Source organism: Neurospora tetraspora (assembly GCF_033439725.1).
Source record: "Neurospora tetraspora strain CBS 560.94 chromosome Unknown B0H65scaffold_2, whole genome shotgun sequence".
Taxonomy (NCBI): domain Eukaryota; kingdom Fungi; phylum Ascomycota; class Sordariomycetes; order Sordariales; family Sordariaceae; genus Neurospora; species Neurospora tetraspora.
The window spans coordinates 3,882,511-3,897,540 of NW_026944384.1; the positions used below are offsets into that span (position 1 = coordinate 3,882,511).

The 15,030-nt window shown below is 51.7% G+C and overlaps 5 protein-coding genes across 5 annotated transcripts; 2 read left to right on the forward strand and 3 right to left on the reverse strand.

Annotated features, from left to right (window-relative positions):
* Window positions 1-1,368: 1,368 nt before the first annotated feature.
* Window positions 1,369-4,089, forward strand: B0H65DRAFT_440243 (carbon-nitrogen hydrolase; the record flags this gene model as incomplete). Its single annotated transcript, XM_062825470.1, has 4 exons — window positions 1,369-1,513; window positions 1,581-1,907; window positions 1,973-1,985; window positions 2,037-4,089. The coding sequence occupies 4 exons, from the start codon at window positions 1,369-1,371 to the stop codon at window positions 4,087-4,089; spliced, it is 2,538 nt and encodes an 845-aa protein (XP_062684626.1).
* Window positions 4,090-4,451: 362 nt separating this feature from the next.
* B0H65DRAFT_457563 (P-loop containing nucleoside triphosphate hydrolase protein) lies at window positions 4,452-6,151 on the reverse strand. The gene is made up of 3 exons (XM_062826358.1): window positions 5,860-6,151; window positions 5,567-5,787; window positions 4,452-5,447 (listed from the first exon to the last, which is right to left on the reverse strand). The coding sequence occupies exons 1-3, from the start codon at window positions 5,961-5,963 to the stop codon at window positions 4,699-4,701; spliced, it is 1,074 nt and encodes a 357-aa protein (XP_062684627.1). The 5' UTR covers window positions 5,964-6,151; the 3' UTR covers window positions 4,452-4,698.
* A 29-nt stretch (window positions 6,152-6,180) lies between these two features.
* Window positions 6,181-8,377, reverse strand: B0H65DRAFT_556171 (uncharacterized protein). The gene is made up of 3 exons (XM_062830046.1): window positions 7,040-8,377; window positions 6,705-6,983; window positions 6,181-6,644 (listed from the first exon to the last, which is right to left on the reverse strand). The coding sequence occupies exons 1-3, from the start codon at window positions 8,140-8,142 to the stop codon at window positions 6,617-6,619; spliced, it is 1,410 nt and encodes a 469-aa protein (XP_062684628.1). The 5' UTR covers window positions 8,143-8,377; the 3' UTR covers window positions 6,181-6,616.
* A 396-nt stretch (window positions 8,378-8,773) lies between these two features.
* B0H65DRAFT_457568 (Der1-like family-domain-containing protein) lies at window positions 8,774-10,373 on the forward strand. The gene is made up of 4 exons (XM_062826359.1): window positions 8,774-9,033; window positions 9,130-9,308; window positions 9,369-9,466; window positions 9,807-10,373. Exons 1-4 carry the CDS (start codon window positions 8,984-8,986, stop codon window positions 10,263-10,265), a joined length of 786 nt encoding a protein of 261 aa, XP_062684629.1. The 5' UTR covers window positions 8,774-8,983; the 3' UTR covers window positions 10,266-10,373.
* On the reverse strand, window positions 10,347-12,504 carry B0H65DRAFT_114774 (uncharacterized protein). Its single transcript, XM_062820636.1, has one exon. The coding sequence runs from the start codon at window positions 12,213-12,215 to the stop codon at window positions 10,665-10,667; it is 1,551 nt and encodes a 516-aa protein (XP_062684630.1). The 5' UTR covers window positions 12,216-12,504; the 3' UTR covers window positions 10,347-10,664.
* Window positions 12,505-15,030: the final 2,526 nt, after the last annotated feature.

The window sequence follows — 15,030 nt, forward strand, 5'->3', positions numbered from 1 at the left end:
CATCGAGTCTGGACCTGCATTTGACCATCTCGCATGTCGCTGCCGTCACAGTCACTTTGCCTTCTCACATTCCTTTCGTTCGCTTTCGTTCGCTGTCATCACGAACTGATATCTAACCACACGAGGTGTTGATGAATGATGCAGGGCACTCCCCCGCGAACAGTTTGATCTGTAAGAGCGGGGAAGCTTCAAACACTTGACTTGCACTGACGAGCCGCCTCATGTCATGCGGGTGCCCCTGGGAACAGTTGACACAAAACACCTGAGAAAAGCCATTGGATGTTGTGGCTTATCTTTGCTTGATTCCCTTTTATTCGGACAATTTCTCGTTCGTGTTCCTGATTCGGCGTGCTCGGTTCGCCATTCAGCTTTGCTAATGTGACCAGTCTAGACAAATCTGTGAAGACAGCGTGTGATGAGGCCCTTGACAACTTGATCACATTTTGCCATGATTCTCGCGATCCGCACTCTCTTCTCGCACAACATTGGCAGTGACCCTCAGCGCTGCCCGTCCCGCTAGCGCAGGCTGCCGAGATCTCCAGGGGCAAGCCAAGTTACGAGGCGAGGTACCGACCAACCAAATCTTGCCGTGAGGGTACCCCGTAGTCTACCTGAAGAAGCCTAACAGACGCAGACCCCATCGTGCCATCTTAAGCATCCCACTCGCTTTATGGAGGCGGCAAGACGGCAATATGATGGCAAGTCTGCTGGCCATTCACGCTTGATTTTCTCATCGCCCGAAAGAATAAAGCACGAACCGTGACACAAACTGTAGGTACGGGGTGGAAGCGTCCTGCTGTGTTGCATACTTCCATGCGCCCATCGTCTCCATCTTCCACTTGTTTCCTGCTTCCGACTCTTTTCAGTTGCATCGAACTCGAAAGAGTGCAGTTCGTGCCTCTTACACCACCTCGACGCCCGCATACATTCCTTCCTAAGGAAAAGGGTCCAAAAATATCCCAGCGCAGGTCCAAGACGCCCCCGTGTTACCACACTTTCCAGCTCATGACCCAAGGGGATTCCAACACAACGAAGGAAGGAACCGACGCCTCTTCCCTTTACGCCAATCTCTCTCGCCTGTTTTGTTTTTGATCCAGAAAAACGAGGCACAGCTCCAACCGCCCCCTTCAGACCATTCACGGAGACCGTTTAGATATCTCTTCGTTCGTCAACAACAATCAACACTGGAGAATTCGACTTATTGCGATCCGTCGGCCTCGCAGTCGCCAAGGTCAGCACTAAAGCAGCGTCTACGGCAGTTACGAGACAAAGCTTGCTGCGCTACCAAAGCGCGCTCGACCAAATAATAATCCAAGTCTACTGGGAAAATAACAGAAACACCAACTTACAAGTCTATACTCGACCACCATGCGGATCGGGTGTCTTCAGTTCGCACCCCAGGTCGGGGATGTCTCCAACAACCTCAGTCGTGCCGACGCCGTCTTGGCCAAGGCCAACCAGAGGGAATTGGAGGATCTAGACCTACTTGTCCTTCCCGAGATGGCTTTTTCTGGTAAGCAGCTTCTACTTTCCCATCTACCATGGCATCCATTCAACGTAGGAACTAACACTGTTAAAAGGATACAACTTCAAGTCCCTGGAAGAAATCCAGCCCTTCCTCGAACCATCAGGATCTGGAATCAGTGCATTGTGGGCACGGACAAATGCTCTCAAGTACGATTGCACTGTCGCCGTCGGCTATCCCGAAAAGGTCGGGTCTTCGGGCTCACCACGTGGATCCTCTCCCGAGTACTACAACTCACTGCTTGTTGTCAATGGGGAAGGTGAAACCGTTGCAAACTATCGCAAGTCCTTCCTCTACTACACTGATCAGACTTGGGCTTTGGAAGGTGGAGGGTTCTATGGCGGCAGAATGGAGGGCTTCGGCAACGTTGCCATGGGAATCTGTGAGTATCTTCAATCCCAACCTCAATGACTATTCAAAGAGACACTCGTACTAACCTTTTCGCAGGCATGGATATCAAGTATGTCCTAAACTCACATCCCCTTTATTGTACATAGCTAACGAGTTATAGTCCCTACAAATTCGAGGCACCCTGGCACAAATTCGAGTTCGCTTTCCACGTCCTTGAAGTTCGAGCAAACCTGGTCATTCTATCAATGGCCTGGCTTACCCACGAGGATCCATCAACTTTCACTCCCCTCGCTCAGGAACCTGATCTGGCAACCATGACATATTGGCTTCAACGATTCGAGCCAGTCATCCGAGACGAAAGCGACGAGGAACTCATTGTTGTGTTCTGCAATCGCTGCGGCATGGAAGACGACGTCTTATACGCGGGCACCAGTGCCGTCATTGGAATCAAGAACGGTGAGGTGTCTGTTTATGGACTCCTCGGCCGTGGTTCCAAGGAGTTGCTGGTCGTCAACACTGACGCTCCGCCCTATGGAAAGCTCGTCAATCGCCCTGACGCCGCTACCGAGAACAATGAAGAGGACATGCCCCAGACAACCCCTGGCACTACTGGGAATCCAGTTTCTCCCGGCCAAGCCAACACAACCTCCCCATATTCCCCTGTGAGAACACATACACAACCAGAGGCAGCAGTGCAAGCCGCAGCTTCTAACAGACATATAGGGGGCAACAGACGCAGCCCAGTCGAGGCCAGAAAACGACCAATCTTGAACATAGCTACGAAGCCTTCTCGCTTCGTGGTAGACGAGGAAGAGGATTGTAGTGATTCATGCGCGGAGGACTACGCTGGTTGCCAAGGCAACTGTGGAGGATGTGACGAGCATGCCTATGTAGGACGAGCAGAAGTTGTAGAGAGCCCGGTATATCCCAGTCCGACTGTCATGGCCATGCGACCCGAGCTTCCCATTCACAAAGGTGCACGTACACTTCCCCCCATTACTACCAAGCGGTTGCCATCCGGAGTGAAGCCTGGAAACTATTTTACCAGTCGTGATCTTTGTACTCCTCCCATCACACCCTACGACGACGCACCGCTGTCAGCAGCCTACCGAACTCCATTGCCCTTTTCACCCGCTGTGAACACACCGGTTGAACCAAACTGGCCCGTTTCGGCCAGGACTGACTACAACCGCCAACCATCCCACACTCCTCCCTCCAGGCCAGCCAGCAGATCGACAAACAAATCCGGTGGCAGATCCCGCAATCCCAGCCGAACAAGGGGCCCAGAGATGCTCTCACCAGTCACGAGCCATCACTCCTACCAGTCAGCACGCACAGGTCCAACAGAACGAGACCCAAGGCGGGCAGGACGCGAAGACGAGAGGGAGCATGAATTCGGCGAACTAGGCGTGGGCAGGACAGCAGCAAGAAAGCCGGCCAAGACGGGTTTCGATGACCTCTTCAACATGATTCCCATCGCCGCAAGCCCCAGCATTTTCAAGACCACATTTTCCGAAGCAGAAGTTATGAACAACCAGCAGCAGCAGCAGCAGCAGCAGCAGCGTGCCGGCCAACCAGTTCACATGAGACTAAGGGACGAGCCACAACCTCAAGTAGCTCCCCGACAACGTCCCACAACTGAACGGACGCCCTCTAGACTCAGGAGCGCATCGGCATCAAACCCCAAGATCCCACCATCGTTCAACTATCCTCCACCCCCGGTCCCGCAAACGCCCCAATATACTCCTGCTTCTTACACCTCGAGTTCCCGCTCATCGAGCAGAAGCAGGCAGGCTTCTTACACTAGAAGGGGCAGTGAGCAACGCACAGTTCCGTCAACACCGAGCACCCAAAGCCCGACAACGCCGCATCATCAGTACCATCAGCATAATCTGCTCCCTGCCACGACTTATGGTGGCCATAGCCATGTCCAACAACCACATAAGGCAATGCCACAGGCTGTTGGTATTAATGATCGTGATGATGAACCCGAGGCGTTTTACGGGCGAGGGCCGGTAACACCAGTTGGAGGATTGATGGGAGGAAGGGATAGTAGAGGTAGGAAGGTATCTACCCAGCAGCAGCCGTCTAGGAGGACACACTCCGTTGATCCTCATCGCCGGGAGACTGCTGCCGGGAGTGGACGCAATGGTGGGGCTAGGGTCAATGGGAGGTATTATCCTCCGGATTTGTTGTCGCCTGTTTCTGTTTGAAAAGGGTATCAGTGCTGGGAATTTTGGAGATAACGGGGTTTAAAGTTTGCGGTCGAAGGTTATGTGCGGATGTATCGTGGATGAGATGAACATGTTGAAATTCTATGAAATTTTCTTGAATCAATTTTCTTGGATGGAAACGTTGGATAGCTGGCAAGGAAAAGAGAGGATTTCACTCGGTTTTTGGAAAGATGTCTAAAAGAGATACCGGGCAACCGGATTGGTAATATGGATCAGAGGATAAAACAGGTGGTGACAGCGGGAAAAGTCACAACCCTTGGGATTCTGTGTAGTTTTTCAGGCAACTTGGATATTTCACAAACATGGCCCGACGTATCTGAATAATATACATTCGATGCATATGATCAGGACTTCCTCTACGTTTCATGCTTCGCTGCCAGCCATATCGCAAATGCTACATGCCAACCACCAATGCCTTTTTCTCTGTAGTGTAGTATGCTATGCCAGTTTACCAAACATCAAAACCAACGCCGAACAAAAAATTCAACACATAGCGCCCCTCGGGTATTATCTGTTCAGAACCTCTTCATGCCACCTCAAGATCCCTTCCACAATCCCTTGTTCTTTTTCCTTGCTCGAAAACCCTATTCACTTCTTCGCAACCACAAACTTCTTCGGATCCATATTCAACCTACACAACCTCGCCACGCACCCGCTCAGCTGCAACAGCGTCTGCACGCCCTCCAAGATCTTCATATGCGTAAACCCAATCTCCTTGATAAACTCGAGCTTAGCATGCTCGCTCAGCGTCGGGATCGTCTTGGTGACCTTGAACATGGTAGAAATGATATCATGACTGGAATACCCAAGATCCCACAGCTCCCGCAAGCCGTCCAGCGCCGCATCAACATTACCCTCGTAGCACGCCTTGAGCATCGCCTGCACCTTGATCGGGTGCGGGCTATCCACCACCTTGAATACATTATCTCCGCTCACGAACCCGAAGCCCGCGTGCGTCGATTGCAGGTTATTGATCGCCTGCCGCATGTCACCTTCGGCGCTGAAGACCAAAGCCGCAAGGCCGTCGTCGCTGTACTCGACTTTTTCGGCTTCGATGATTTGCAGCAGCCGCTTGACGACTTGCGCGTCGGTGAGCTTGGCGTAGCGCAGAATTGCGCAGCGGGACTGGAGCGGCTCGATGATCTTGTTGGATTGGTTGCAGGCGAAGGCGAAGCGCGTGGTGTTAGAGTAGATCTCCATTGTGCGGCGAAGCGCTTGTTGCGCGCCCGAGGTCATGCTGTCGGCTTCGTCGAGGATTACGATTTTGTGTCGCCCGGGCGGGAGGGTGACTTTCTTTTGGGCGAAGCCTTTGATTCGTTGGCGGACTACTTCGATGCCTGTTTTTTTTGGGTTGGGTTGAGGGTTAGTATGGGGGTTGGTTGGTGATGTTGTCGTAGCTTATGCCTCTCTCCCGCCTGTACCGAGGAGGGGGATGTTGATGTCGTTGTCAACTAACCTCGCTCGTCACTGGCATTCAACTCCAAGACCGCCTCCTTGTACGCATCGCCTAGTAATTGTCTCGCTAGACACAAGACACTCGTGGTCTTTCCGATACCAGGCATGCCGGATATGATGACGTGGGGCATGTTGCCCTCCTTTGCGATGATCTTGAGTCGCTCGATCGTTTCTGTGTTGCCGACCACATCGTCGAGGAAGACTGGTCTGTACTTTTCTACCCTGTTTGTACTCGTGGGTTAGCCAGACGTTTTATGAAAAACAAGCGGCGGTTCTGTTCCAGGCCAGACTCACCATGGTAGCTCGTAGGTGGGGGAAGAGCTTGTGGAAACCGAGGTTGCTGCCTTGGAGATGGATGTTGAGGACTCGCCCCTCTCTTCTGCTTTGGCTGGTGGCATTTTGGGTGGATGTAGACCAATTGTTTTCCTGTTCGAATGGCCTGTTTCAAGTCTCCAAATTTTATGTTTTGCGACCCTCAATGGTGTTGTTTGTTGGTTTGCGATTTTCCTGAGCTGCCTGGAGGGAAAGGTCAGCGGCGCGACGCGTCGCGTTCAACTGATTTTAAGTGGTTTTGCAGGGGTCTGGCCGAGGTCGCTGCACCCTAACCCTAAGAATGCTCTTACTCGCCCTCAGCGTCCGACTTTTGTTCCTTCTGTCTCGATCGAAAAACAAAATGAGATGATCTTCTAAGATCCTGAAAAATCTTTTGATGTCTATTAGAAGGGGCTTCTATTCGGTCCGTAGTTGTGAGGAGATTTGTATATGTCGTCCCCGGAAATATTCATTTAGAAGCCTTTGTGGCATATCCCTTCAAGTGACTTGACACATGTTGTGCTTTTCTCTTACACATTTCAATCATCAGAGTATATGCTGAGACTCCATTTTTTGCGAAAGGCTTAGTCGGAATGGCGGACGATGTCTGCGTATCATGTAGAAGTACGAATCAAAGAAAGGGCAGGAAAGCAAAAGTATGGCTATAAAATGAACCTTTTCTATCCATGTACCTCCGGGTATCCTCCCTAAGTAACAGTAACGCCTCATTAGTGCATTCTTATGTGCGGTAGTCTCCATTAATGGTACTGTTCATGATCATGTCAGCAGTCTGTCACTCAAGTTCAGATGAGGGCTGTTCAACTTACATGTACTCGTGGCTGTAGTCGCAAGTCCAGTAGGTTGCCTGCTTGTCGCCAGTTCCAAGTCTAACAAGAATCTCAAGGTCCTCAAGCTCGAGAATCTCAGCAGCACGAGCCTCGTCAACCTGCTCAGGCTCGCCGTTGACGAGCAGCTTCAGCTCAGCAGTGCCGTCAGTGGGGATGAAAGAGACGCTGGTCTTCTCAGGGACAACCTCGGGAACATCGTTGACGGGAAGACCAGGCTCGGAGACAAGGGAGTAGCCAGTAGCGCAGAGGATACGGCCCCTAAAAGCGATGTTAGTAACTGCCATGAGCGCATGGAATAACTCTTTTCAACGTACCAGTTGGCATCCTTGCCGTAAAGGGCAGTCTTAACCAAAGGAGAGCGGGCAATAGTGCTGGCAATCTTCCTAGCGGCCTCCTCGCTGGCGGCCTCGACAACGCGGATGGTGACGAACTTGGTGGCACCCTCGCCATCACGCACAATGAGCTTGGCAAGGTCGGTAGAGAAATCGGTCAGGACAGTCTGGAAGGCATCGTAGTCGGGAGTGTTGGCAACAACCTCCTTTCCGCCAGCAGCACCGTTGGCAAGAAGGGCAACAGTGTCGTTGGTGGAAGTGTCTCCATCGATGGTGATGCTGTTGAACGAACGGTCGACGGCGTGCTTGAGGACGGCGGGCAGGACGGTAGAAGAAACGGGAGCATCGGTAGCGATGATACCGAGGAGGGTGGCCATGTTGGGGTGAATCATACCAGCTCCCTTGGTCATACCGGCGATGCGGTACTCAACCGAAGGGGAGGAGGGAAGCTTGAAGGACCGGGAGATGAGCTTGGGGAACGTGTCGGTGGTGCAGATAGCCTTGGCAGCCGTAAGCCAGTGATCGTGGGTAGAGCCCATAGCCTTGTGAGCCCGGGGGATGTTGCTGGTGATCTTCTCAATGGGCAGGCGTTGACCAATGACACCGGTGCTCATAACGAGAGTGCTCTCGCTCTGGCCGAAGCACTCATCGGCGGCCTGGGCCATCTTGCCGGCATCCTCCAAGCCTCCCTTGCCAGTGACGGCGTTGGCGCATCCCGAGTTGACAACGACACCCTGAATACCCTGGTTGCCCTTCTTCTGCAACAAGCTACGGCTGAAAGTGACGGGGGCGGCCTGGAACTTGTTCTTGGTGAAAACAGCGGCGGCAGCGCAAGGACGGTCCGAGGCGACAAGGCAAACATCGGGCTTGGTGGTGTTCTTGGGCTTGACGCCTACGTTGATGCCGGAAGCCGAGAAGCCCAGAGGATAGGTGCCGGAAGTAGGGACATACTTCTTCTTGGCCGCGGGGATAGAGCCGCTGACGGGGGCCGAGTAGGACCTGGACTGGACCTTTTGAAGAGTACGAGTCAATTGGGCACCAGACTGCCTCAATTGGCTGAGAACACAGCCGTTGAGGCTCTCCATGACTGCTGCGAGATGCTGAGTCTGGAGGTTACTGGGGAAAGGGGTGGCTTGGGTTGGTGATTCTCTTATCAGAAAGTAAACAACCGAAAAGGCGCAATTCAGTATCTGTGAGGTCACAAGACGCCGAGCGCGGTATCGGAGCCAGTGGGAGATATCAAAGAGAGCGCAACCAATATCACTACGAACAAACCAATTGAGACACAAAAGTTTTTTTTTTTTTTTTTTTTTAAAGATCTAAATTGGCCTGAAGGCATACTTTTCATCGTGATTCTCTTCATCTGAGTTGGCTTGATTGTCGAAACGGAATTGAGTCACAACTCACAGTCACAGCAACCCTACAAGTAGAAGGCACAAACATGGATGTTGCCGTCAGGGCAAGCAAGCGGTATCGAGCTGGGCATTATATGCCACCGGCAACGGCTCCTCTTGCCGGGAGAAGATCGCCCCGGGCGCCGGCGAAGCGGGTCCCCGCGCTTGCCCTGCCAAGACACGGATTAATCGACGGCCAGAGCTCCAAATGCCCCACCCAAAGCACAACAGCCCCACCAGAGGCACTTGGCTTCCCGAGGCTTCCATAAAAGGCGTTTTCCGTTGGCTGCAATTTCTTCGTGCTTCCATTCCTCAAAAAAGACACGAATCACCAACGTCTTCTGTCTCTGCCTTTCCAGGCAGCGTTACATCCCACCGCTGCCTGTGGCGTTTTCCCCTTTCCACCTTTTCCTACAGAAGAATGCCGACTTGAGCTTCTTTTGAAAAATCGAAGAACAAGAATCAGCATTTTGCTTTCAGTCCCCCTCATAACACCACATCACATCACACCGCACGCACAGATCCCGACAAGATGTCGTCTGAACTCATGGCGGCCTACTGGCAGGCGCCACCAATGGCTAGGTGAGCTTTGCCGTCTGAGCTGGTTTCTTCCCACGCCCGATATCGTGTGCAAGAGCTGGCAAAGAGCCTCCATGGACACATACCAACTTGCTTCAGGACATTGGCGACGGCCATTCTCGTTACATCCATCACAGCCCATTTCGGGCTGTTGCCGATTGACTGGATCTACTTCGATGAGAGCAGACTCTTCAAACTGCCGCCTGAGATATGGCGTCTTGTTACATCTTTCCTGCTCAGCTCACCGCAGCTGGGCATTGTGTTAGATCCGTACTTTGGTAAGCCACCCTTCCTCCTCGAAGAAAACTTCTCAACATGGATGCTAACAAGTGTTACAGCCTATCAGTACTTGAGCCAACTTGAAACCACAAACCCCAAGTTCCAAAGGAAGGAAGACATCCTTTGGTATTTGATTACTGTTGGTGGTTTCATCATTGTAGGTTTTGACATCTCTTTTTCTCTCCTGACTACACTTTCCCCCAACCCGTCACAACACACATTGGAATCCTCGGAATATCTGCCCGCATAGTGCAATGCATACAACTATTGCGGTTCCTGGAACCGAGGAAGATTACCGCTGCATCTCGGCCGCCCATCATTCGCAAAATACCGGGTGGGCTGCGGTGTGGCCATGGTGGGAATGCTTTTGGATGACCCGAGCAATATCAGTGTGCTCGGTGTGGTTTCTAGCGCCCTACATCTCAACATCAAGCATTCGTGCTTTTTGTTATACAATTGCCAGCATTTCTGTCAGCAGAATTGCTAACACATGATAGACCGTAAACCGAATCTTCTTGGGTGGGTATTTCTTCCTCCAAGGATTGATCGTTGCGCTGTGCTACACTGCCGTTCAAGATGCCCGCGGCGCGAAGGCGAACTTTTTCTTCTTCACGGTGCCTGCGCAGCTGATCCCGTACTGCATGCTCCTCTCGTCGCTGCTCATGAACCCCATGGCGATTCCTCTTCAGGTCACCGGTATTCTTGCTGCTCACTGGCATGACTTTATGACCCGTCTGTGGGCCGAATTCGGCGGCGGCTCGAGCTTGTTGCCGACGCCCGCTTTCCTGTCTCGTTTTGTTGAGACGCCGAGAGTGTTCCGCCGCGAGTACGGCACAGCCATCCGTCCCGGTCCTGGCGCTCCGTCTACTGGTAGCACTACAGGTGCGTCCACCGGCTCGGTGCTCCCGGATTCGTGGAGGACCCGGGGCTCAGGCCATCGTCTGGGTGGTGATTGAGAGTGACTTTGTCATGGTGAGGGTCTGAGAGCATGCGCATGTGTGGTGTAGGGCACGGGCAGAATGGCAGATCAGTCAAGATAGTAATAGTAATGATTTGATATATCATACACGCCTCGCTTTCCTCACTTCTCTGGTGACATTGATGTTCATAACTGGATATGAACCTAAACATAGCAACCGACACATTCACACGCAGTCAACTATCTCCAAGTCCCCGAGAGGAATCCCGCCTACTCGGGAGCCAAGATATCTTCGTGTCCCTGAAAAACGAGATTCCCTCCTTCCATGATACGCCATTTCCACACCCCAAACCCATGATGGTATTGTTCAATTAAATATACAACGAATCGAAAACAGACTTCCAGGTCTGCAACTTATGACAAAACATCGACGAAATCACCAAATATCACTCTCCCTCCCAATCTCCACCTCCTCATAATGCCTCCCATTATTCCCACTATGTCTCTTCTCCCGCCTTCCACCTTCTCCATGTCCCTGTCTCTGCCTCTGCTGCGCCTCTCCCTGTTGGTGATCACCACCAAAACTTCTCGACCGATCTCTAATCCCCCCTCTACCTCTACTCCCTCCACTCCCCGGCGCTAGAACCGGATTCCCATACTCATCAACATAATAGCCCCCTTGTTGCTCCAGCTGCTGCTGCTGATGATACTGCTTATGAGAATAATGAGGAAAAGCCAACGGTCCACTGATGGACATATCCTCCATCCCGCTTAGCGGGCGGTGGTTGTTGGTGGACATTACCATGTCTACCATTAGACCGCCACTGTTCTTCCCACCGCTGCTCATGTTACTGCCGCTGCCGGTAGTTTGGTTGGGGTTGTTGGGAGAGTTATGAGTGCTGTTGTTGTTGTTGTTGTTGTTGTTGTTGTTGTTGTTGTTGTTGTTGTTGTTGTTGTTGCGCTGTTGGTGGAGGTTGAGTTGGGGAGGGGGGAATTTCTTCTTTTTGCCCTTGGGGAGGGAGATGGTAGGTACCAGGCCGCTTCGAGTGGTGCGGGAGGAGGAGACGACGGAGGCGGGGGTGGGAAGGGCTGGTGGTGATTGTTGTGGCTGTTGTGGTTGTTGCTGTTGGTGATAACCTTGGGCTTGCTGATGCTGGTAGTGCTGGGGCTGTTGTTGTTCTTGTTGTTGCTGTTGTTGTTGGTAGTATCGGTGGTCTTCGTCGTCCTCTTCTTGGTCCACTGGGGCAAGACGGAGCGGGAGAGAGACCCTCCGCCGGCCTTTGACGTCCTTCTCCGGATCCCCTGCGTAACAGTCCTCGTCGTCGGAGAAGGTGGTTGCGCCCGTTCCCCCGGATCCCGGTGGAGAGGGGAAGAACTGTTTCTCCTTGCTTCCCATCACCCTTGAATCGTTCTCACTCCTTCCTCCTGTTACGGTGGCGGTGGCAGTGGATGAAGAGCCGCGATAGGCTTGCATTGGCATGCTGTTGCTGTCTGTGGTCGAAGGATAGTATGCCGGGTTGCTGTTGTCTTCGGAGAGTCGACGAGTGATGGGCTTGAGTGTTGTCCCCCGAACCACCGCCTTGGGAAGATATGCTGGGTGGGTTGGCATTGCGCTTGCCATATCGTCCAGTGGAGGTGACTCTGGATTTTGGGCCCGGGGGTCTGCTGAGAACTGGGCGGGAGTCGACTGCCCGGTACCTCCCTGGTTGTCCATCTTATAGTCCAAAGTGTAGGTTGGAGCTCGGCGAGGAACTGCCACGAATGTCCTCCCCATGTTGTTTTGGCCCCGTTGAACAGAATCGGCATACTGATAGTACTCGCTATCTTCGGCATCATAGCGTCGTTGTCGTCGATAGTACACGACAAATAGAGCAGCACTCGCCAAGAACAGCACGGCCGCTCCGACAGCTATGCCGGCGATAGCACCGGTGCTCAAGGGCCCTTTGGTGTCTCTCCGGACAAGGGAGGTCCATGTCCGTGTTGTCATGGTCAGACACGCAGAGGATCCCCTCTGTGTTCGACAAGAACGAAGGGCGCTGGGGTGAAAATATGGTTACTCAGGCGTTAACCTTGCTCAGATGTCGTCGGGTCCTTGGCCATCCGTATAGGCGTTTCTGTAACTTAAAACTCACAGTCGCTGCCTTGTAACTGGGCAACATTCGAAAGAAGACCCGGGGACACTAAGGTCGTCCTCAAGTCGAAAGAGGTCGAAAGAGACAGACGAGTCGGTACCAAGAAGAGGGGAAGAGGTAAAGGCCACCACTTGGGGCCCGGCATAGTCAAGTATACTGAAGATGGTGTGAGTGGGAGGAGCAGGCTGGCTGTTGGGTCTCCGTCCCCCGTTGATCTTACCTGCAAGGTTACACGGCACAGTAAGACTGCCTTGGACGGGGAAAAGAAGAGGAGGTCGTCATCATCCGGGCAGTTGGTAAGTAGTCGAATAGTGAGTAGTCAATATCGACTAATATCAGATAGTGGTACTAATGCAAGCCAGCTGGGATATCTCAAAGGACTAATGTAAAGAGAGTGGAAGAGTAGCATCGTGAGTATCGACTATCCTTACCTTAAACCAACCTCCAGACAGCCAGCTTCCTGAGCTTCCGGCAGGGCCACGGCCATACAGATGAAGGTTTTGTCCAGGATCTGCCGACTGGGCTGTCCAGTCGGCAAGTTTGCTTGAGGGCTCCCGCTGAAAATGGGCTGCTGCAGGTGAGAGGCCAAGGCGGCGAGAAGTCGGGTGTGAAAAGACGGTAGGGCGCACTGGCTGAGCTGCGGGACACCCTCGACTTTGGCCACACCCGTTGTAACACAGTTCTAGTTCCGTCTTCCTTCTCATCCCTTCGCTTTTTTGGTCCATCCAGCTGATGGATGGGTTGGGACAGTTGGAACCTTTGACCTGTGGTGGTGTGAAGGCATGATCCAATCATGTTGGCTAGTCAGGAGGGCGGCATAGGGATGGCCTCCAACGGTGCCCAGGTCTCTAAGAGGCAACCGAACGTGGGCAAAGGAAACACAACAGTCACAAGTCTGGCGAGTCTGGTTAGCCAGCTGTTTGTTTGCCTTGATCGCGAGCCAGTGAGGGCCTGTTTTGACGAGCGCTAGAGTGTGACATTGGCAGAAGCTCGAGCAGGACGCAGCAGAGATTTTTGAAAAGAAAAGAAAGTCGTGAAAAGAGGAAAACAGTGCTGAGAGAGACTTCAGTCACTGCCAAGCATGCGCACCAGGTGTCAAAGTGAAAGTGTCGAAAGTGTGTGCAAGTGGAAGGTGAGCGTTCAAAGTGGACACCGGAGGACATCTGCAATCAAAGGTGGGGTCCGGACTGTCCCGCGCTAAGCTCAGTGGAGCTTGACGAGAGCTTGAACGGAAGCGACAAGCGCACGGCCCACTTTCAGATCTCTTAGCTGGAGTTGAGGGCTGAAGATCTGACCTTCAACAGAGAAACAGTTCGGCACTTGACCTTTTTGTTTTCCCTGTTCACAGCCAAATCTCGGAAGACGATCCTGAATACGGAATCCTTCTGAAGGAAACGAAGCACGAAACCACCCGGGGGCATCGAGGTGAGGTGGTGAAATGACCTGTCGGCCTTCTATCGAAAGGAAGCGATCCACACGGGCGCGGGCGGCACAGAACGACCGTTGTTCCTAGCGCTCCCGCACGTTGCTGATCATCCCGTCCATGGCTGATTCACCATTTCCGTCCCGCTGATGTTTTTTGCGTGACAGACACAGCAAGCACTTGTCAGAAAAGAAGAGCAACCCCGACAGCTTCCCTGTTCCCGGAATGCCCTCTCTTGCTCGCCTTGCTACCCCGAGCTTCCCCTCCCTCCCGACACCCTTCGTGCCAATCAATCATGCTTGTCAGGTCAATGGCCCAAGTGGTCCTGTGGGGGGCCGAACTGGAGACCCCAATGATCCTGGCATGTTGGCCTGTCTCTTTTTCTTCTTTCCTCCTCTTTTCTTCGTTTTGCGAAACCTGTCAATTTGGTGGGCCGTATCTAGCCAGTAAGACGAGGGTTCTGTAAGAGGACTAGCCTCCCAGCCACCCTAAAAGCGCTGCAGACCTTCCTAATACTCTGGGATCCCCTAACCTGTGTGTGCAGTCTTACTACTCTACATACTCAATTAATACAGCGATTACCTATATTTTCTATATTTATATAACTGTACAATCTGATAATTAATAGTCTGAATTCGCAATCCTTGTGCTATACGAGTATATTTAGAAGTATAAGATCTATTTATATAATTATATATATAACCGAAACTATATCCCTATCTAAGGAATTTACTTTTAAATCTAACCGACTTTACTTCGATATTTTTTTTAAAATTCTATAAATAGAGTAATGAACTCCTAGGGTACGCTGAAGGCTTAGACTTTACTAATTATCTATAAGGTTTTGAATTAGGCGTTACTAAGCCTTAAAAACCGCGTTATTTTAATTATGCCCTTAAGGCCGGAGTTATCCACTATGTTAAAAGAGTTCGAGAGACCTTTTAATACTTCGAAGTTAGGCTCTTAATTTACCGCACTTTAGTAGTTCTTAATACTACTTCTATAGCTACTAACGAAGACCCTAATAATGCTGCCGAGGTTACCGACCGGTTTGACGAAGATTGGCTGGCCGATATTATTATTTAATTAGTTGATTTTACCCCTCTAGTTATTAAGGAATACGAATACAATAATACTATATATAATAACTGCTAAAAGGCTTACGAGTTTTTTTAAGATTAAGAATATTAACTTTTGAAAGTGGATGTAAGGGACTATATACTTAGACTATAAAGCTAACTCTTTTA